Here is a 23,601-nt window from a genome sequence, read left to right on the forward strand (position 1 = left end):
TCAGCCCACCTGCTCGCGGTGAACATCCTGCTGCGTTTGCACATCAGCTCACTCAAAAATTCTTGCGGACATTTTACTATTTTACTAGGGGTGAAAAATTCGGCAGTTTTGTGTTCACTCATGCAGCCCACCCGGAAAATGTCTGGCAATTTTCAGGAGTGCAGTGCATGCGTGAAAGGGGTCCAAGCTGTTATACTTGGCTGTTACATCCAATAGCCTACTGAACTGCTATGTTGGCAGTAATTAGATGTTGTGAACATATTTCACACAAAGGTATAAATGCACTAGGAATAACATGGAAAGCAATCAGTCTCAATTTAAAGTTGATTTTTAAAACATCTTGCAGTAAAAAGAAACGGATCAAGATTAATGTCTCAACTTCAAAGAGAAAGATGTGAGGATGTCTTAAGGCTAAAGACTGCGAGACTTTTTGATGGACTGGTTTCAGCTATATGTAGCCTGATTCAGTTCGAATGATTAACATTAACTCATAACAATCGCTCTGTGTATGCTGCTTTGTGTACATTACAGAAACATATTGCAGATGCATCATGCCTCTAAAGTGCTGGTTGCATCTTGGCTTCAGTGTTTTGTTCATTTAAAGACATATCCAGAAACCGTCACAGGGAAGCTGCTGCAGTTTTATCTCAACTGGACTGGCTTTAAAATCTTTGTCTTTTAATGTTCAAGCTGCTGCTGTAACAGGTGATGAGACACAGAGTCTGTCCAGAGAACATAAATAATGTGCTAATTTATTATAAGTGAATGTGTGAGAGTGAGCTCACCTCCACACAGTTGTCGCAGACGGAGCAGTGGGAGCACCGCGGCGGCCTGTAGAAGCGGCAGGTTGAGCACCACTTCATCCTGACCTGGATCCCTCTGATCTCCACCGTTTTGTAGAGCGGAGCACGGAAATCGTCCTCTTTGTCCTCGTCTTCCTCCGCTGCAGAGTCGAGAAGAGAAGATATGAACATGATCACACACAAATGATTGTCTGAGCCTCAACATTTCACACACACAGACAGACAGGCATTGATGCACTAGACTTCATTCAGGTTCATTGTGGTACTTTTAAAGCTGGGCCTAATTACCTCAGCTGACAACTTTCACCCTCCTTGGGGGAAAATGCGCCTGATAGAAGTATTTCCACTAAATGTGCTTGTATTTGTCACCACAAGGTCCAGACTGTTATTGTATGAGTTGTATTACAACATTACAGAAAGAATCCCAAGAGACACAGAGCTTTTTGTTTCAGCAATATCCTTTACTGACTGACCGCCGGGGTCAGCCCCACACACGGGTCTGTATGTGACTGACTGAGTTACTGACTGACTGACTAAGTAAGTGAGTGATGGTACTTTCACAGCCGTAGAGAGAGAGAGTCGCGACATTGCAATGGCGGATCATGGAGCATATTGGACCTCCACTGACACAACTCTCTGTCTATACGGCTCTGGATACTTTGTTCGGGGAGTACGCTGGGCTGCTCCTCTGCTGCTTGTCCGCTGTCCTCACCTATGTCTGCAGCGCACCTGCTTTCAAACACGTTGTCATCGGCCTCCTTGTAACACATTGCCCTCAAAAGCGCACATTGACCTGATGTGGTCAGCTGCATACTAGGTTTTGACCTAGCCTTGTTATAACCAGAAACAGCTGTTACATCTATCTCTCAAAAGCCACCAGACTCCATTGACAAAAACAGTACATACTGTACAGAACACAGGAGTTGCTAGTCTCCTGCAGCCTCAAACTCTTCACTCCAACATGGTACTGCAGAAAATCATAGATAATAGTTTAAATAATTAACAGGTCATTAGTTTACAATCATAAAACAAAATCGCCTGTTAACTTCTGCCTCCACATTTGGCTTTGTGACTGCTTCAGTGATTGACACAGAACCTGCCTGTTTGTTTGACAAAAGCCGAGAAGTTTTTTTAAAGGACCTTTTTTAGGCTTTTGAAATAGAAAACAAACTTTTGAGCGGATTAAATGGAAATCCTATTTGTGTGCAGATGAGCAAAAAACATGAAATGAAGCCAAACTTGACATTTTGTAAGGGCAGCAATGTAAACACTGCAGAACAGCACACACACACACACGCGTAGGACATTGAAACATTCTGGCACTCACCTCTGGGGAAGATCCCGGGGTCCATGAATGTGGCCATACAGAAGTTAGCCAAAACAAACAGGAAGATGACTCCATTGTAGATCGGCACGGCTACCGAGAATCGCTCTGAAAGCCACGGACACCTGAAACAGGAAGAGGGAAGACGAGGCATGACGCTCAGAGGTAAAACAAGAACAAGATTCTGTCACATCTTTAAAAAAAACTGCTCACAAATAAACAAAAATATGTTTTTGACATAGACTGTATAAATGGCTGTATTCACCGTGACGTCACCCAATGGTTTCTCGACTGTGAAAATGAAGCTGAAATATGGCCACCGCTGAAGTGACCAAATTCGGATGAGGGTGGAGCTACAGAAAGGCAAGTGGTCACCAAGTTATCAAAGCTAAACAGTCTGTGTCTGATCCATTAACTCTTGAGTGAGCTAGTTTAACTTTCACAGGAGGAGATTGTGTTTGTGGTGGTGACTGACTGAACAGTTATCTTGAACAATAAAATTAACTATTTATAACAAAACCGTTCTTTGTGTTTATGTAGCCCCAGTGTTAACCACCTCGCGTAACGGAGCAGCTGACCGATACTGTCGGCGGGATGATTAAGGCTCCGTTACGCGAGGTGGCTTGTAAGTGAGATTCCTGATTCCTGATAACAGCGGCACCTTGTTCCGGTGCTGGTTAACGCTGTGGTTACACAAACGGAACGTTCACGGACTGGACATGCTGCGTAGTGTTTACTTTAAGCGGTTACACCTGCAGCACACACACGGCGTGAGGTTGTGTGTGCCAACAGAAAGCAGGAGACGTGAGTTTTCGAGCTTGTTTACAGTTTACAGGCAGGTGACAAACAGTCTTTGCATGCACAAGGTCAGTTCTGTGCGCTCCGGTGAAGAGCTGTACTGATGTGATATCAGACGGACTTTTCCTGTAGATGAGTCATTGAAAACGAGAAACTGCCGAGTTTTTGTTTTGCACCGAGCAACAAAAAAGTAGCAGTTGGACGTATTTCACTTAATTTGCTTTAATATCACACATTCTGCGATGTGAATACTGTACATGCGCACATCGCAATTGCGGTTCTTAAACAATATATCATGCAGCCCTAATAATGAAAGAACATATTAGAATGATTACAGCCACACCGCTGCTCTATGGCCTCCATGGCGGTTTCTTTGTTATTTATAGAGCGTGTGCGAGTGTCGACAGGCCGACTCAGGGAGAAACAAACAGTGAGAGACTGGATGATGGGCTTTTGTCAGGGTGACAGATGTTGGCCTATTTTCTCCTCACTAATCTGAAGCACAGAGCTGACTGCCCACCACGCTGACCACACACAAACACACACACACACACACACACACACACACACACACACACACACACACACACACACACACACACACACACACACACACACACACACACACACACACACACACACACACACACACACACACACACACACACACACACCTGTCAATCTGACTCTCACACATTAAACCTCGTACACATCGTTTCCCCCATAGACACCGCTTCACACACTTCAGCTCTCACCAACATTTTTTCTTATCACACACACATACACACTTATACACACACTTCAGGGTGAGTTGTCAGCAGGATTAGTGATGACAGTCCATAACACCATTGACTTAGCATTCTGTCAGAAACACTCAGGGGGCTAAAGGCCTGAAAAGCCTGCTTATATGTGAGAAACAAACTCAGGTCGGTCCACGTTTCTGTTTTTGAAAAGTTCTGCATCCAAACTCAACTTTTCTTAGTTGACACAAAACACCCACAGCCTGATTACAGTTTGGTATATTTCATATATTCTGAATAATCATCTGTTCTTTTGCCCAGGTAAAATTACTGCTGGGTTTTGGTGTTTGTCGTGAACTGCAATGTCCCTGGTTTGAGTCTAGCTGCGGACATTTATTGGAAAAATGCACCAGAAAAAAGACATAATCTTGGTTAACTACTAACTAACTAACTAGGTTAACTGGGGTAAGACCTTTGAAAGGGTTGTGATAAGTTGTTTTAATGACTATGATAAACTTAGGACACGTTTTACTTAACATGATAGTTTTTAAAGTCTCTGTTCAGGTGGCTGAATCGGCCAGAGTAGTGGAGACACTAGGTACAAATTAGGCCTGCACCATATGAAAAAACGAAACGTTGTGCAATTTTGTTGTTAGATATTGTGATGACGATAAGAAGTGCGATAAACTAAAGAGTGCATATTAGCTGTAACTCTTCATTTCTATGTCTATCTGCTGTTCTACGTGTTTCACACAGTACCTGTGTGTTGGTAACATGTCCCTCCTGAATCCAAAATTAATCCAAAGACTTTTTTTCCATCTTTAAATTGACACCATGTAACATTTACTGCATGCTTAGTGAGAAAGCATGGCTTGTTTGAATAACATCATTTTTCTTATTCAGTGCAATAAATTCAGACATTTGCGATGTGTTTATTGTGAATAATCGTGCAGCGCTCGTGACAATACAGCAAACGTTATTATTTTGAAACCTATTAGTGTGCATATAGCCTTTGTCTGTCTACAGTTGTTGGTGTTGCTGCGTGTTGCAGGCTGAATCCTTATCAAGGGTCATAAAACCAAAACAAAGAGCTGAAAGACACTAAAACACATAAGAGCTAAAAGAACTGCAGAGTTGTGATCATTTCTGTGGGTATGTAACCTCAACCCCTCAAATCATGCAAAGGCTACGTCATGTCTACACCAATGTTTTCATTTTAAAACTTTTGCTACGTTCAGCCCAGTGTTCAAACAACTCCTGTGATTTCTGAAAGCTGAAAACTCTCTGGTTGTGTTCAAGTGTGTATGGGAGGCAATGACGCAAACATCTACGCTAGCTGATCTGTTCTTAGTGTGAGGACGTGTCAGTCGACTCCTCAGTCCTGTAAAAAGCAAACATCAACAGCCTTCACTCAAGATGAATAATTACAGGTGCTGTGGACCTTTTTTTGTCTATGCTGTTGCTTTTGTGCAGTTAAATTCTGCATTTTTTATGCTACTACTGTCTGAATGAGCAGAGTGAAGCTTTTAAGAGTAAGATTCTCATGTCCAGCTGGTTCATCAACCAGACATTTGACATAAGATTTAAAACAGTGTCAAAATGATCATCTGGCTAGAGATTGTTTCATTTCAAGATGCCATTTTATATTAAAATGGAACGTGGACATCGTATTAGTCATATGATCATTGTAAATATATTGATCTAAAGAATATTCTGAGCTCCAGAACTGAAACAATCAGAGTGAGATCAAGACAAATCTGATCAAGCAAACCGAATTATTGTGCAAAGAACCAGGTCCTGCTCTCCATTATCCCTAATATAATGTTTATTATGCTATAGATATTTCAGTTTGTGACATGAAACGGTAATTTAATCAGGTCTGTACGTGCGTGGGACACTTACGTGAAGCAGAAGAAGAGCGTGGTGGAGCCAACGAGGAAGAACGTAGCCGCAGACACCGGGACGTAGCGGGAGGGTCGCAAGGGTCTGCTGGGTGGGACCACGGCGTGGGGGAGGGGAGACGAGGATGGACCCCGCCCTCCACTCTTACTGCTGCCACCTGGCATCACTTCCTGTGAGTGGCAGTGTGTGAGTCTGTTTTGCAACTGCTACTCCAAGGGATGTCTCATTCAGAGTTTAATGTTTCTTTAGGGGTTCTGAGTGGATCGGGGGTGAAGCAATACAAAATGAGAGGAGAGACTTGATGACAGAAGAAAACACTCCTGATTATGACAACACTGAGATGGGAGGCGACGCTTGTTTTCTTAGTTCTAAGGTCAATCCTGATCTACCGTGGGTGTGTGTTTGAGATTTAAAGAAGCTTACAGGTCGCTCTGCTGTGAAGGCTTTGTTTCCCCTGCAGTCAGAAAAACAGGTGGGAAGGCGGGATGAACAAATAAGCCACAGATTTATGGAGGAAGGGGTGTCCGGACGTCTTTCAGGGTTAAAAACAAAGCACTACTTGGATTCTGTTCTACCTTAACATGTCAACCGTTTACAAATAAAAGCAGATGTAAAACCGATGATTCTAACGGGGCTAAAAAGAAGAAATCTGCTCGAGGACAGCAGTGTGAATAAAAGGCTTAGTGAAAGAAAAATAACAGTGCAATTAAGAAAACATGTCTGTCATTTTAAAGTTAAAAAAACATTTGGAGATCACTTTTTAAATACACTACTTTTATTCTAGAGGGATCTAGTTGTGGCAAGGTCTAATCCTGACAGATGAACTAATGAACCTTTCGCCTAATTCAACTGGGTCCAGTTTGATTTAATTGATCTGTAATTGGGAGTTAAGCGAGGTACAAGAGTTGGCAGAGGTAGACCTGTTTAAGAAATGAAAAGAAGCTGAAAGAAAGAGAGAGATAATCGGACTCTGCTTTCTATTTTTCTTCCTCTGTGACTCTGAGAAAAAGTGCAGATGTTACTTGTGAAATATACGATAATCCAAGTCAATTTAAAGTCACACGGAAATAAACAGTCTGGGCAGCTGTAGCCATGTGAGAAAAAGTCTGGCAAATAAAAAATGACAACCCCTCTCTCCTGCTCTCCGTCAGAGAAGGAGGCGATTTGCTTTCAGTCCAGGACTCGTATTAGAAACAGGAGTCTGTAAGCGGGCCAGTGGAGCAGCCTGGTTTTCCTGTGTCGGGGCATCCCTAAACCCCGTCGGTGGCTGATTCAGACCAGCTCACCTTCCTGCTGCACCGGGGATGTGATTGGAAGACAAAAAGCAGGAAGTGGTGACGTGGTTCTTTCCAAAACATCGGAGGAAAATCCCAGTAGAACATCCATTAGTATCCATGTACGTGAAATGTTTTAATCTGTGCGACTAGATAATGGTATTATCTCATGTATCAGCCAGCGAGTCCAACATAGAACATCTCATATTCCCTCCACTGGTCTCCTTGTTGTGCTGCGTTCGTGGACTGTTAGTTGTGTAATTGTCGGACTCCCCGCTTCAGGCCGTTTTCTCCAGGGGCTTCCCTCGGCTTCCTTCCCCAGCGGAGTGCACTGAGGCTTGGATAACGCCCTCCCACAACAATCCCTTGGAGGATTCAGCCTCTCTGGAGCAAAAATTACCCCAAAAAAATGATTTTTTGTTTTTGTTTTTTTTATGTGTTGAAGACTGAGACTCCCAGGGCCATTTTCATCATGAGGATTTTTAGGTTTGAAGCACTTTTTCTCATCCAGCAGCCTCCTTGTTTGTGACGTGTGCAACTTTGTGTATGTTGATGAAATACAGAGGCAGTAATCCTGGGTCACAGAGCAAGTGGATAGGGTCTGGTGGTTGGTCAGGATGCTGCACCTACAATGCAAAGAGTGGAGGAAGCATTGGTGAAAGAGCACATGCATCTATTTTCAATCAAGTGATCCACACAGTCAGGATGATTATAAACCTTGGATGTGACAACAATCTTGTGTTTTCCTATGTATTGCACTGTTGTAAATAATTCTGGTTCTGAGCTGTTGTTGCACAAAACAAATTGAAAGTTAAAACTCTACACAAACCCCAACAATCACCGGTGCCTGATAACAATTATAGGGGAAACTTGGACTTCCTTAACTCCTGTTAACAGAGCCCGTTTACAGCCCAAACACTGAAGGACAAATGTTTGAGGGCGTTTCCACGGCAGGAAATGTCCAGAGGGACCAAGAACCTTTTCTGGAACAAAACCAGGGCCTGAATTTAGTTCCTGCTGCACAGTTGTGGCCAAATTACATTCAATATCATATTGATCAAAGTCGAGATTATTTATGGATTTAAGGGAGTAAATATTTTATAGCCTTTTCACATGTAAATACACAGAGCTTTAACTTCCATGTTGTGCTTCATGCTTGCAAACGTACTAATCAAAGTAAGACTTTTTCACAGTGCATCTCATCGAGGCAAAATATACCAAAATCACAGCAAAATGTTTCACCCAATATTAAATAAGCAGAGCGCTGCTTTTTGTCGTCGTCTTCCTGGCCTCAGTTGATTCATCGTGCTGCAGTTTGTGGTGTTTTTTCAGGTGTTTAGTTTGGTTGCTCTACAGCAGACACAAGTCCAATGCACTTTTGCATATGATTTGCTTGTGCTTTACATCATTACCTTCTACTCTAGAACTTAAATTTTAATTTTGCCTGGTTGACGTATTAACATAATCCTTATATTCTGGACTGCAGGCACACATTAAGTAAATTTAAGCACAGGCTGCCTCCCGAAAGAACATCTCAGTCACTCCCTAAAGTCTAAGAAGTGCTTATTTAAATGTGCAGCAGAGTTTCTATGAGCGGTGCATGTATTTTAAATGTCAATAAAGCAGTCCATAACGTTCATTATAGTCATTGAATTGCGTGAACCCAAGATCCTGATCAAGATCTATATTTGATTTATTGTGCAGCTTCACAAAAAAAAGCTAATTCATGATTCATTGTTCACAACATATTTAGCTCTTCCTTAATGCTGTGATAACAACCAGTAAAGACACTGAGAAACACCGATTTTCAATTTGAATTTGCTTTAATCAGACGCTCTTCTTTGTTGGACGTCAGGTGGGGCTGCTAGCAGAGCTGCTGCTAGCTTGTTTGACAGAGTTCAGCTTGTTTTCAGTTGAGGATTTCTACAGTGAGCCAGCCCGAGCGACAATAATAGCAATCACGTCACATCCACAGAGGGTTAGTAGTACAGCAGCGACGGGAGGAGGGGGCTCCCAGGGTCTTAAGCCCCCCCATTTCCCCCCCAGAAATCTTCTGAAAAAAAATATTTACGAAATAAAAACTGATATACAGACACATATTGAGACATCGATCTGGCTTTTAAGTATGAAAATTATATATATCCATATTTTTCATTTACATCGTGATGTTCCAGTGACACAAGTGATGATGATGATCGTTGACCTTTTTGTGCGATTTGATTGGTGGGTTTGGGCCGCTTGGATAACAAATGAAGATGACATCAATGGCTACAATGTCAGACAGTCTGCTAATTTAAGCAATGGCCATGCTAATTGCTAACATTGCGAGGACATTGTATTGTCTCAAGTGGAGCATAATGAGGACAAAGAGGAGAAGGAAGGACAGGACTGTCTGAAGGAGCTGCATTAACACTGTTAGTTAGCATTATGTAGTAAGTAAGTACGTTTTTTGTAAATCCACTGATGCATTTTGTGGCGACCTTGATTTGAATCATGATTGTGGCTTTTTTTTTTAAATAGTTTTTGCGTGCATTCTATTTTATTTTTTTTTTTTTTAAGATTATTTTTTTGGCCTTTTTGGCTTTATTTTTATAGGACAGCTGAAGATAGACAGGAAATGTTGGGAGTAGAGAGTGGGGGATGACATGCACAAATGATTGGCAGACCGGGAGTCGAGCCTGCGATCAGTGCGACGAGGACTGTAGCCTCTGTACATGGGGCGCCTGCTCTACCGACTGAGCTAAACAGCGCCCCAGCATGCATTCTTTTTGTTCAATAGTGATGTACAGGATTAATTGACCTTGCATTGTACATTTTTCTAACATGCATTTTAACTATACACTTAGTGTAGCTGAATGTCATTTTTTTGCAGTAATATTATTTGTTAGTTTTGTCAAAAATCTCTAGTTGTTGTGCTGTAGTGAAACAACAGTAAGAGTAGTATTGAATGTAAATACACACTGAGCTTTTACTACGAGAGATCTTCTGAATAAAACCATAACACACTGTGTTGAATGTGTCACCAACAGAAACACCAACAAGCCTCAGTGAAGCTGCCACCTGCCTCTGCCTCCTGTCACAGCTCAGCAGCTGAAGCAGACACTCAGACAGGCAGGTAGACACACGCACACACACATACACACACCTACACACAAACGGTACCTGTACACTGATGTTCACTTTATGGACTCAAGACTTTCAAATCAATAAGCAGATGAGTGCACCTGTCAGGCCTGGCATGATCGATGGCCTGTCTTCCTACACTTCATCTTACTGCTGTCCCGTTCATCAGCATTAACTGCTCTGACCCGTCTCGCTCAACCTGTATCGATGTTTACGGTAGAGCTGGGCGATAAATTGATTTTATCGATTCATTCGAATGTATGGTTTAAGAAGATTTTAAAAGATGAAAATCGTTTTTTACTTAACTTGGGTGTACACAGCAGGGCACCGCCATAGCTTTGCAGAGCCTATGAGCTCCCGTAGTTCATAGTTACGCATACATTCTGACATACAAGAGTCTCCTTTTTATTTATTTAAAAAATGTATCCCTATTTGGAATTTCATCTTTGCTGTCATTTGTATTGGTCAAATAAAAACAAAATGTATGTGATAATCAAAAATGTATAATTATTTAAATAATTAATTATAAATAATAATTATTATTCTGTCATCTTTTTTACTTTTTAAAGAAAGTAAAATAAAAAGAATAAAATTGTAAAAATCGGATTTGGTGTGAAAAAAAATCAGATTTTATTTTTTAGGCCATATCGCCCCGGCCTAGTTCAAATTTCGTACCACCCCCGGCTCTCGTCAAAGCCTGACGGGTGTTTTTATGAAGAACGCAGTTTTCCAACAAGGACAGCACTGATTACGTCTGTATCATAATCAGTTCAGTGCAGCAGTAAAGGCGCTGCCAAAACTGCCAAAGAGGAAGAAAAGTGAAAGAAGAAGGAGTGAAACGTTTTCCACGGAGAACCCCTGGGTTTATTAGCTACAGGTAAGGCAATGACTTGATATTTTGTGTGTCTTTAAACATGTGAATGTTGTTTCTTTTCGTCCAGTTTCTCATCAAGTTTTCCTTAGCGTAACATCCAATCAGTTTTCAAAACATTGTCATCGATTCGGCTTGAAAAATCAAAATAAGCAATTACTTTTCAAAGCGAGTTCATGAGAAGGAGAATTAAGGGGGCAGGTGAAAAATTGCAGACAACATGTGATCATTACCAGCAGTTAAAAAATGATATGTTATGCTACTGTCGGGATGCGGTGGATTTCTCAGTTCTGTAACTAGTGCAGATTAAAGGCAAGGCACTTGGATGTGTGTAGAAAAGTGGCCATCGATGGACCAGAGCAGGAAGCCTTGGACTACAAGGAGTGCATGAAGAAGTTTCATAAAACGACAAACAGGATGCTGTAATGCTCTGCCTCTGGTTTTGACCCATGGATATGAAAACTATTTTAATTTATTGTTCATTTTTATTTTAAATTACTTTGATTTTAACCGTGCAAATGAACACATTAGCTCAATAAAAAGTTGACAGTGCACATGTATTTATTTATTTTGTCCTTTCTTTAATTATACAATTACACACATGGTACATGTGCATGTGTTTTGAGCCAGGAAAAACCCTGGGCAGTATGTGCAATTCTGATATTTTTGCTTTTTATCCTTGCCGATTTGTGCAATTTGAAAGAAAAAAAGATAAACCGGCCAAGACCACACAGTGAAGTATAACAGTGACTGTAGATGCACTTTTAGAGACACTGTGGTCACTGCTGTAAGCGGATGAACCAGAGAAACAACAGAAACAAGTTTAACAGAACAAAAAAGTCCCCTTTCTTCACTGAAGCCACCGCTGTGGAAACATTTTGGCTTCCCTGTGAGACGTAAAAATCTCAGTAAAAGTTGTAATGACTGTTTACATGCACAAATTATTCCGGTTTTGGTCATTATTCTGAAAAGACAACCTTTTTACTAAGCTGTCCACATGGCTAATGAGAATTAACCTAGTTAAGTGTGAGTGTGTATAGTGTGACTAATGAATAGAGCTAATTGTTAACAACACAAACTGCGGTAAAAACCACACTGAGACTAATCTGAATGTGTTGTATTCATGTCCAAAGAACAATGCAAAAACAGAATAACATCTGCACGTTGTACATGTCTTAAAAAATAATGCATTTATAAGGCCTATTTCACAAAATCCAAATCAAATCCAATCTTTCTGCCCAGTGACCACAGATGCAAATTAGCTATATAGCTAACTCTCAACAGTTGTGTTGTGCACCGCCCCTGTCAAATAAACTAATAAACTATTCATAGTCACTAGTCATTTGCCTTTTTTACTGCCCATGTCTGTGTTTTGATTTCTGCAACTTTATACCATGGTTATTATTTTAAATTGGATTGATTTCACATCTTAAGTTCCCTGTAAAGTAGCCTTCTGGCTTTTATTTGGCAAGTGTACAGTACTTTTAATAATATGCAGTCATTTTAAGATATGCACTTAATAATAATGACTAAATCCAAAGTCAAATCGAATTGGAGAATTGTGGAACCTAAAATTTAATAATAATAATAATAAAAAATTATACTCTGTGAATTTCAACTCAGTTTTCAGGTGTGGATGTGTAAAGTCTGCACACACACTCACACACACACACACACACACACACACACACACACACGCACACACGCACACACACACACACACACACACACACACACACACACTGTCATGCAAACCAACAGGAATACAAGACTTTGCTTCTTGTTCATTACTCATTATTTGCATGAGCTTGGCAGGCCGCCACAGTAGGTCACGTTATGGCATGTCAAGGCCAACCTTAAGAGTGGAATGATGCCCAGTTCTGAACACAAACTCCTGCAGAGGGATGCATCTGCTTTGACATGCAGGAACAATCTAGGATTGCATTAAATGATGGTTTATTAAATGGTCTCAATTCACTCAAATCTGTATTGCAACTTGAATTGAATTTCCATAGACTTAATACAATATAGGATAGTTATTTCTTCATTACACCAGGAAAGTTTTTTATTTTCATATATCTTTTTTCTTTAAGTTTTTGTATTTTATGTATATTCTCACTGTGTATTGTTATGCACCAAAACCCATCCATGTATTTGTAAACATATTTGGCCATAAACCTGATTCTTATCAAAATTTCTCCTGTGCATCCTTACTCATCAGGCAGAATCCCTACCCTCACATACTGTAAATGCAACAAACCCCCCACAGACACAATGGCACCTTCTTACATCTAAAGGAGCCTACAGCATTGCCAGCATTTCCACGCATAAAGCCTGGGTGTGTATGGCCCGCTGCAGTCACGGCAGCAGTTACTGCCTCGGTACATGCACCAAACCGGCAAAATGATGCCTTTTTTCCATAGATGTCAGCAACCTAATTTTTACATTATGAGCCAATTTTGAGTAGCGATTTAAATCGATATTTGCAGCGGTAAAATGAAACCGTATCCCATGGAAAAACGTTGAAAAAACATGCATAGATGTTTTATAGATACAGCTGAGCCAGGTGACACGAAAGCCCTAATTGATTCAGTCACACGGCCCAGCAGCGCTTGGTTTGACAGCCCAGTAGACATGATTCAGCCGGGCAAAGGTGTGCCATTCTCTTTTCAAGACGGATAGAACGACACGCCAAACTCCAATTAAAAATCTAATAATTTAGTGTTGCGGTTGTGATATGCCAATGTGAACGTTTCAACATATCATCTAAACCGTTTTCTCAATCATTTTCGGACCCAACCTGTAAATCGGCGTGCATATATAATGGTGCAATGGCTTCTTGGTTTGATTATCGGTAAGAAAAACAGCCGTTCACAGGCAAATTAAGGATATGGCACAACGTTCTGTGCAAGATATCCAGCCCACATTGGACAGTGAGTAGTACTGAAGCCAGGGTGGGGACGCATAGTGAGGACGATAATAATCCTACAGACCTGGTATAAGGAACAAAATTTAGCTACAATTTAAATTGGGGTTAACGATAGCTGGCTTACAATAGAGTGCTGACTATCGCGAGTCCATAATGATGAAAGTAGGGTGGAGACAACTAACGTTAATGAGTCACAGCGGCAGAACCATAACGGAAATTATTGAGAGAATTAATAATAATATTTATAACACACAAGCATTACACAAAGAGAAGACTATTTGTGTTTAAGAAGCTATGAAGTGTGATTGTTAAGGCTCATTGTAACTGTACATGTAACATTTGCTAGCTATAAAATACTCCACTGCTTAATCTGGCTAGCAGCAGGCTAACAATTCAGCTCACCTGTGAGGGGTTTATCAGGGGCTCTGGGTCCACAAACGGTGAATTTAATGTCCCAGTCTTTGCCGTTTTGTCATCTCCTGGGGTTACAATCAGCGCTGACAACTCGACACATCCATCATTATCCAAACGAGTCATTCAGCGGTGCCAACAAGCTGTGCGGGTCTTGCTTTGGTGGCTAATGTTAGCTATCCCAGCGCCAGGCTAATTTACAGATAACGTTAAATGGTCGGCTAGCTAGCTACAGGCAGTTAGCTTAACTAACTGTTGGCTTGGGATTGAAACTTCGTTGCAGGTGCTCCGACAACACGGAAGTTAAAAGGAAGAAAACCAAATAAATATAACCCCATCTATGGTTCGCTTCTCATATATCCATAATATTAGTGGGCAGTAGATTCCCAGAGGCCGACATATTTGTCAGTACTACAAAACTCTGATGCCAGGGTCCAACGGCAGAATTGTCGCAATAAAAATAGCGCTGATTGGACGATAGGGATGTCAATCAAGCTGCAGACGAATTCTATTGGTTCTTCAGATGTGACCGCGCCTCCCTGAGAGTGAACGTCATGATTGCACTAAATCGTGATTAAATTTATTCCCCAGCACAGCAAATCTGCCCATCGCTTGTTGACTGAGTTGCAAAGGATAATAAAACCCTGGTAATGTTTTATTGTCACTAAGCATGGCTGGCACATAAGCTGTCTCTGACATGAGGTTTTAATCCTCTCATGTGACACACTGACACAGTAACGTATGTTTGTGTGGTGTGTGTGCGTGTGTGAGTGCACGGTAGGCTGCTGTAAGTGCCCCAGTGTCCACATAATGAGAATCCACGTACAAACACACATACACACATACACACATAGAAAGAGAAACACACTTGCTACACAAAGGAGAGATTAAAATGACAGCAGGGGCTATGAGGATAAACAGCCAAGCTCCTCATCAACGCACACACACACACACACACACACAGATAGAGAGAGAGAGAGAGAGAGAAAGAGAGAGAAAATCTCCAAAATAATAACAAAACTAAAATCCTGCCACCAGGAAATCATACATGGAATTGGATTGTGGCCCACATGCTTGTGTTTGTGCATATGTGCTTGTGTGTATTGAAGCCCCTTAGCAGTTGGCATGTGAGTCCATAAAGCTCTTAAACTAAGGGGGCAATCATGGCAAAAAAAAAAAATACAATGGATGATCTTTTGATGACCCATTTCCCATACGGGGTCTTCATATACAGTCATTGGGTCAAACAAAGAAACCATGTGTGTCTCTGCTAGAAGCTGAGTTTTAAAGAGTTGGTCAAGTCTGTCTTTACACGATAAATGTATACTGAAAGGGTTATTGATCATTATATTACTTCTTCCGGTCCAAACCTTTAGTATAGGATCCAGGATCCTTTTTTTCTATTTAGCATGACACATAATTATTGGAATTGGGATGGAAACAGGAGACAATGTATTCAGGAGGAGCAATTACCTACAGCGATAAAAAAAAAAAAACTGCTAATGTGAGTTGAAAAAATTTAACTAGCATTGTTGAATCATACCTTAAGTTAATTTCTTTTTACTCTGAATCATACAAGAAAAAATATATAAATAAACAGCTGAATGTGGACTGCATGACTCCGGCCGCGGTGAACCGGCAAATCATCACAAGCATCAGCGAACAGTAGCCAGGCAGGGCAGGGCAACTGGGATGAAGCTCTTGTGCTGTGAGAGAAAAAACGCTGCACCCGGTGAGAGAACGCTGCACTCAGATTTTTTTTTTCTATGACAACAATAAGTTGTGGGTCTGTCTTGATCTCCAAAAGCAATCGAAGGTCTCCATGATTAACATGCTCTGCCGATGTTGACTCTAGTTTTCCTCCTGACGTTGGTCACATTCCTGTTTGGTCAGATGGGCTTCACTAGATAAAACTTATTTTGTTTTTATTCTTGTGTGTAGTTTGTGTTGGTGTTGTTGTGGGTGCCGGTTGGTTGTTGGCCTTATCCAGCTCCATTTCACAACTTGCATTGTCTCGTGTTGCACACTGTTGACTGTCGTAGCGTAGAATGAGCTCTCGGCAGAGGTACTTGCGAACGCGCAGATACGTCACATCCTCTTGTTTCCTGGAAAAACCATCCCGAGTGCTTTACATAAAAATCAGCCCGCAGGTTGCTCGGGCCGATGGAGGAAGATGGGGAACGTCACAATTTATCAGCTCATCTACTATACCTCCACACACTGGCAATAAAAAATGATATTTGATTGATGAATATATGTAAAATCTTACATATAGCCCCTTTAAGATCAAGGAAAGTGTTACAAACATAAAACCTCAGTGGATCAACAATTCGACCATGTTTTCAGTAAGAGATGTTCTGTTAACAGTTTTACAGACGTCTATTTAACACTTAAGGTCGATGGGGGAAATTGCTTTTTGGGCCACAGGGGGAATTTTTTTCCGTTGTGCTATATCCAGGTCTTAATAATTCATCCTTGGCATTTCATCCTATTCAAAAGGAGGCGTTTTTTTTCTAACACCACATTCAGGGTGCAAAGCTCAAATGCTGTTATTATCAAAGGATAATGTCAGACTACTGTTTAACAGCTACAAATAATGAATGGTAAAAATCCAGAGGGACATCATGGCCATATTTACAAAGTAAAACAACATAGTTGATAATCAATCAGCTGTGGACAACAGCTAACGTTAGCATTCAACAATTACCTAGCTAACATCAGCATGTAAAACAGTAACATACAATTGGAAGGGAATAAATTAATTGTAAAATACCAAGGTGTCATGAGTTAGTCTTGTCTGGTTATGTATTTAATTTGTATTTGTTGTTCAAGATGCATTTCCTGTTTTATTTTGTTATCTACTCCCTTGTGATGTTCTGCTTCCTGCCTTTGTGTGTTTTCGAGCTTCTGTGCCCTGCCCTTTTTGTTTTCACCTGCCCCTTGATTGTCTCACCTGTTTCTGATTAACCTCACCTCCCCAGTGTGTTTAGTATTGGTCTTCCCATGTCTCTGTGCCAGTTCGTCGTTTGTCAAACCGTTAGTTAAGTCTTCCGTGCTTTTCTTCTGTGGTCTAGTGTGGATTTTTTCCTTGCGGATCGACACGTGTTTTCACCTGTTTTCACCTGTTTCAGTTTGATTTTGAGTTGCACTCCTCTTTTAAATACATCTTGGCCTGGAGTTAAAGCACACTGTCCAGGATGTGCATTGATATTTCAGAATTCATTTACGTAAGGGTGGAGCTGGAGGGGAGCGAGGGGTTAGCAAACAAAAGGTTAGCGCTAGCATGGTTAGCAAGGTGCATCTGTAATTTATGGTCATTGCATTTTGAAGAGCAAAAACCAGCCTTCAAACCAAATGCAGTTTCTGAAAAATAAGCAGCCGAGTGTCTGTAACCGAAACCAAACACTGAACAAGACATTCTGTTTGCCATGGTAGCAACTTGTCCATCGCGGGTTTCACTCTGAATGTTAGAACAATTTACAAAATGAATATCATGCTGTGTTGAAGAAGACTTGAAATTAGAGATTGAGACCATCAACTCATCGGAAAATGTTTACTGATTTAAATCAAGACAGAAGGAGGCTCATTGGGCTTTAGAGTCACCGCCTGCTGGCCATAACAAAGAATGCAGGTTTAAGTTGAATTATATTAAGCCTTAAATCATAGGGTCGGGGTCACTTGAGTGACAGGTGGACACTGCTGGCTGTCTGCTAGACGTCAACACAGCCTCAGTCACTGAACGTAACTTTGTCGTGTTTGTGTTGTTGGAGCCTTTTGGGCATTTTTTAATGCAAAAATTGACAAATAATCTGTCTCTCTCTGTGTGATTTATTGTACCAACCATCCAAGAAGTCTCTGCTCCAGCGTTTCGGTGAGTTAAGTTCCTGTGTTATTCTATTGATATTTTGCACTAAGTAGCAGGTATACTGCACTGCCATACCTGGCTTTTTTCACAAAAACTAGATTGCTGATTAAACCGGGATTTTCCAGCTATCCTGGCTGAAACTCGGTTTCACCGAAAGCAGTGGCACATACGTTACCATGGAGATTTATTCTGTGTAGCCAGCCTGCTCCAGACCAGGCTCACAGCCAGGCTTGATTCATGCTGACTTTCATTGGTCAAGAGACTGCTGCTGATGGATTGGCTGCTGCTTGAGGCTGCTGCTGCTGGATTGGCTGCTGCTTGAGGCTGCTGCTGCTGGATTGGACAACCAGTGGAGTCCCAGTTTTTAAATTCCAGCTGACTGCAGCCTGCTCCGCCCTCTTCTCCTTGCCACTCTCAACTGCCAGCATTAGTTCCGGTGTACTAGGTTGTGTGGTTTTTGATGGATTAAGATTTGCTGAAGCCTGAGTTTTTTTAAGCAGGTAATGTAGGAGTGAGAAACCCTTTTTGTTTGTTCCTTTTTTTCTCATGTTTTTAGTTTAGGAGCTCAGGAAAGCAACATGTCTTTTGTTTTCCCTTTTGTTTTCTGCTAGGTACGGTTAGGGCTAATTGAGCTGCTTTTGTTTGTTGTGTTGGGCATTGCTCACTCTGACAAGACAATTAAACTGCTGTTTGAATTTGAATTTACTCTGCTGCTGGTATTTCTTGGGAGTGGGAAGAGTGGGGGTCGCTCATCATGTTGTGTCTAGGTTTCCCCTAGACCGGGGACATAACACAGTTAGGCTGTTCCTTGTACTTATGTTGCCTATGTATTTTTATCATCCTGCATGAATTCAATCATTAAAATATTAATTAAAATACTCAATAATGCTGTTAAAATCACAAGGCTTAGCCTGTGTGAAACGGATTAAACCAGGATGCACTATAGGCTAGTTCAATCCTCACTTTTTCTCTTATCCTGGATTTCTGATTCTTGCATGATAATAGCGCCCTGACTTGTTAGACTATTCAGTGCTGTTCAAACATTTATTCACTCGTCGGCCCGTGCAGGAGGCTGTGATGATGAGGAGACCGGTTATTTAAAGTTAACCAACGGGTGATGTCACGCTGGCTATTTCCATTATTTAAACAGTCTATGTGTGGTCCTGCATCGGGGGATCTTTTGGGGGTTTCTTGCAAATATTTTAAAACATTTGACAGAAAAACAACAATTTCATGAAACATTTTTATTTCTTCATATTTCTCCACAACAAATCAAAGCAACAATCAAAATCAAGACAGAAACGAAGTAATGTAACATAAAATATATTTTCCTCGTTTGAGAAAAGCTATTTACAGTGAACAGTTTTAAATTAAACTCTTCATTGACATTCACCTGTTAAACAAACCTGTCATGTCATTTGATTTGAATGACATGTTTTTGTTGCTAAAGCTTTGGCTCCGTTTTCTGAATACGTGACAGCTGATAACTGCGTAATAACACACAGTAGGTGGATGCAATCAAAGCAAGAATATAATACAATAAATACCTTTCTAAAGCCTGTAGTGTCTAATTTAATTTTGAACGTTTTTCTGTATTTGTTGCTTTATGTTTAGGAGCACCTGAAGTATGCATGACAAAAAACATGATTGAAATAAGGTGCTGTCTTTATTTGTGCAACTCTTGCCTTTAAATCAATTGATCTAAGGTTTTATTTTGCTGGGCTCAACATAAGGCACTTCTAACGCATGCAACTATTTTACATTTAATCACTACACAACATTTTTTGAAACACTGGCCTGAACAGAGCTGTGATTGGCTCAAATATCCACCATTGGACGATCAAGTGGAGCAAACAAGAACCGCGGGCATGAAAACAATCTTTCTAAACTGAATGAAAAATACACTTTCCCACTATACACTTTGGTAACGCACTTCTACATTATTAAACAGTATAAGCTAAAGACGAACAGGTATGGTCACATTTATAGAACCAAATGAAACGTCAAAAAGAGACGAAAAGCACATCAGCTGTTTTGTGACTGTTAAAGGGATAGTTCAGGTTTTTTGAAGTGGGGTTGTCTGAGGTACTTATCAATAGTAAGTGTTCTACGTACAGTAGTAACAGTCAGCACGGCCTCTGTTAGGAGAAGCCGGCCGGAGTTCCTACATGAAGCTAAGCACGGCTGCAGAAGGGGTCAGGAGTACCACGTACTTTAGCCACTTAAAAGAGTCCTACGTACAAACAAACGTGTCAGTTTTAGCATGCGCTGGATTTTAGTTTTATCACCACTTCACATTGATGTCAGATGTCAGCACTATGTCTCACTCTGCACAACGGCCCTGTATACCTACGCATGCAGCGCACGGTATCGGATCAACTGTATGTGTCGGCAGTTTAAACAAAAGACAACAAACAAAAGAAAATACAATATTATGGAAACAACAAAGTGCAGTGCTGACTGATATGTAGTGTATGTGGAAAACTTACTGTTAATTAAAGTACCTCATACAAACATACTTCAAAAAACATGAACCATCCGTTTAATGTTACAAACTGCCCAAGAGTTATAATGGCAATGTATACAACATATTAAACTGACAATGTGACAAGTGGAGCGGAGATAATGAGGCTTTAGCCAGGATGTTTCTGTGAACTTCACCTGGTGAAAGTATTTGAGCTGATGTTTCGAATGAAACCACCACAAGACAAAAGTGATTCAATTACCCTCAGATGTCTTTTGGCATTACTTTAGTTCTCAAAGCCAAAAGAGCTTTTAGGCTTTTTGAGGCAATTGAAACAAGGTGTAAAACGACTCAATACAATACAATCAACTGAAATGGTTTAAGTTGATATATAAGCAAACACCTGCTTGTGTACTCCTCCTTCAGTTTCCAGGCAACATGCTCATTAAATTTGTTTTACTGGAAACCTAATTAATCCAATATAAACTCTCTTTTAGCTCTGTTTTTGGTCTCCACCGACTCCAGAGGGAAATATCTAGCTAGTTAGCTAATTCTCCATGACAACCAGAGACACGTGTCACATTGTCTTTGATACATTTTAGAAAAGTCAGCTACTACAATGTTTAGAACCTTGAGATTATTAATGACAACAACAGATTAATAAATATAAACCTACCAAGTACAATCACGTTATAAGTTAGATCTATTTTTCATCATCACATAAAGAATAACTCTAAAGTAGTGCAACTCTATATTTAGGATGATGTGCAAACGCGGCGATAAGTTCCCTTACTGTTCCAATAATATTATTTCTTTTAGCTAAAAGGTACCCTTATATTATTCTTAAAAGAACCAGACTAGCTGTTCCCTCTTATCCAGTTTTCATAAGTTAAGCAGGTCGCTCACCACATTGCTTGTTGCTTCCATTTCAGCATGCTACATTCAGCATGTAATTCAAAAGTAGAAACTACAAAGGGAAATAAAAACTGTATAATGCCATTGTTAATAGAAGCACAAAGTGGTTCTGGTTGCTTCTTATTTTTGAACCCGTAGTTTGAACAATAGTCACAGAGTCATGCTGTGAAGTAAGGAAAGAGTCTGTGCGATGTCCATTATAAAGCATTTCTTAGCTAAAGTTAAAGCTAACATTTAGCAGCCAAAGCTGCTGGTCTTACCGTACCCCCCAAGGCGAGAAGCTGATCCCCTGAGTGAATGTGTGTTTCTTTTCAAAAGCGACAGTCTGGCTCTAATTATCTCATCATCTTTTTTGATGATTAAATCTTATGATAGCGTATATAATAATAATGTGAGGGACTTTTTTAAAAAACTTGTATTTTTGCTGTTGACCGTGCAGATTATTTCAAGCTTGTTCAATATTCTGAAAGTTAAGTTACGCTTTGAAAGGCAGCTGAAATTGCTCCAGTAGTTGAAACATGCAGAAACGCTGGTGTGGTCCGTGAATTTTTAAGCTCTTTTGTCGATTATTGCTAAAGTTAAAGGTTTGGGCACTGAAGCTTTTACCAGCACGCAGTTCAATGGTCCATCATGGGTACATATTCTCACCTCAGGCTTTTCTGTTGTGTAGCAACATTGTTAACCACTGAGCCACCTTCAGCTACTTGTCATTTTTACATTATATGAAGGGAACTAGTGGCATCAGGGTTACAAATGTAACTTCTTGTTCCATAGAAAACCCTTCCCATATGTGGCATTAGAGTGCTGCAGGAATGAGATATTTTAGTTGGTTAACCTGGACGTTAGCACTGCTCCAGTTCTCTCAATATAAATGCAGAATCTGAAGGCAAATCACATGATTTTTGGTGTCGGAAGCATTTCGGTTTCTGTTTGTAGTCCGAGTAGTTTTCTCAACGAGTGTTTCAGCCAACACTGTCTGTATGCAGGAAAACAATCTTTGTGGAGAGCTAAAGAGTCTCATAGGCTTCACCTGACGTCTGCATGCAAGTGAAGCTAACAACCAGCTCTTACCTCACCTTTCAACTCCAACTCTACGCTACTCTCTATTCACGCTGCTCAAGTTGCTTATTGGACTGTAGACAATGCAGCGCATGGAAAAGGTCTCGGCCGGAAGTCCTTTATCGCTAACCACTGGCTACACCAGAAGCCCCAAAAAGTTGGCTGTCACTCCCAGAGGATATATCATCGTCAGGTGATAGCCGACGGGTGTCTGGGTAAAAAAAGGTGTGGTCAGACCAAAAGCGAAGCAAATTTTTGATACTCGCACAAGTTTGACCACGTTTGTAAAACAAAACTCGCGGAAATTCCCCCCCTTCAGATATGTCAAAAAATCGAACACCATCAGGTCTGATTTCAAAACATCATCTGGAGGGTCGGATCTACTGCTTGGATTCTTTCATTGTATTTACCAGGGTTCAACTTTCCTGCTGCTGCCAGCTCCTTGAAGCTGACCAGTGCCCAGTTTGATGAGCTCTTAGCTCGGATCAGTACCAGGATTTCTCTGATAAACTACCAGCGTTCTGTTTCAGCTGTGGAGCGCCTATCCATCCGTCTCCACTGAGTGGCAGTTTCACTCCATCTAGCAAGCCACAGGTGGGCCGATATATGGCTCACTACAGCGCTATGAACCCAAAATAAACAGATTTTCCTGTGATTTTATTGCAATAACGTGTCGGAATGAAGCCAAAAGAACAACATCATGACATAGATTTGTAAAGATTAAAGTCATGCTGTCTCACGTCTGGCCACACGACGAAAGAGAAAGCTACTTTTAAAAAGCATGTTGAGTTCGGATCAACCATTTTTAAAGCAATCTCAGGACACAGTGTTTGGCCAAAATTAAGTTTAATATCAAATGAAGCTAACGCGGGTCACCTTTGTACTGACTTTGCTTTGGTTTTGGTCTGAGCTCACCTTTAACACACCCGTATTAGACATCTAACCAAAAACCCATTCGACAAACGCTGACTTTGAGATGAGGGGACAGAAAGTGCTAGAATAACTTTTATGACTCATTTCTGCAGCACTCTGTTAATGGCTATTATCTTTTTGTGTTTTAATAAAGTTTTAAGACAAATTTGTTCAGTGTGATTTTTTTTTGTCTTGTTTTGTTATTTCTAGT

General features: G+C 40.7%; 1 protein-coding gene across 1 annotated transcript in view; it reads right to left on the reverse strand.

Annotated features, from left to right (window-relative positions):
- Positions 1–14,574, reverse strand: part of LOC138604849 (palmitoyltransferase ZDHHC5-A-like) — a 29,229-nt gene extending 14,655 nt beyond the window's left edge. The window contains exons 1-4 of the mRNA XM_069676872.1: positions 14,167–14,574; positions 5,568–7,467; positions 2,131–2,252; positions 786–943 (exon numbers count right to left, since the gene is read on the reverse strand). Of these exons, the coding sequence (XP_069532973.1) occupies positions 786–943; positions 2,131–2,252; positions 5,568–5,731 (444 nt within the window). The 5' untranslated portion in view covers positions 5,732–7,467; positions 14,167–14,574. The remainder of the gene's footprint in view (positions 1–785; positions 944–2,130; positions 2,253–5,567; positions 7,468–14,166) is intronic.
- Positions 14,575–23,601: the final 9,027 nt, after the last annotated feature.

Source organism: Semicossyphus pulcher, unplaced genomic scaffold (assembly GCF_022749685.1).
Source record: "Semicossyphus pulcher isolate SPU_LCO1_2020_fin unplaced genomic scaffold, fSemPul1.0.p SCAF_27, whole genome shotgun sequence".
In the NCBI taxonomy this organism is placed as follows: domain Eukaryota; kingdom Metazoa; phylum Chordata; class Actinopteri; order Labriformes; family Labridae; genus Semicossyphus; species Semicossyphus pulcher.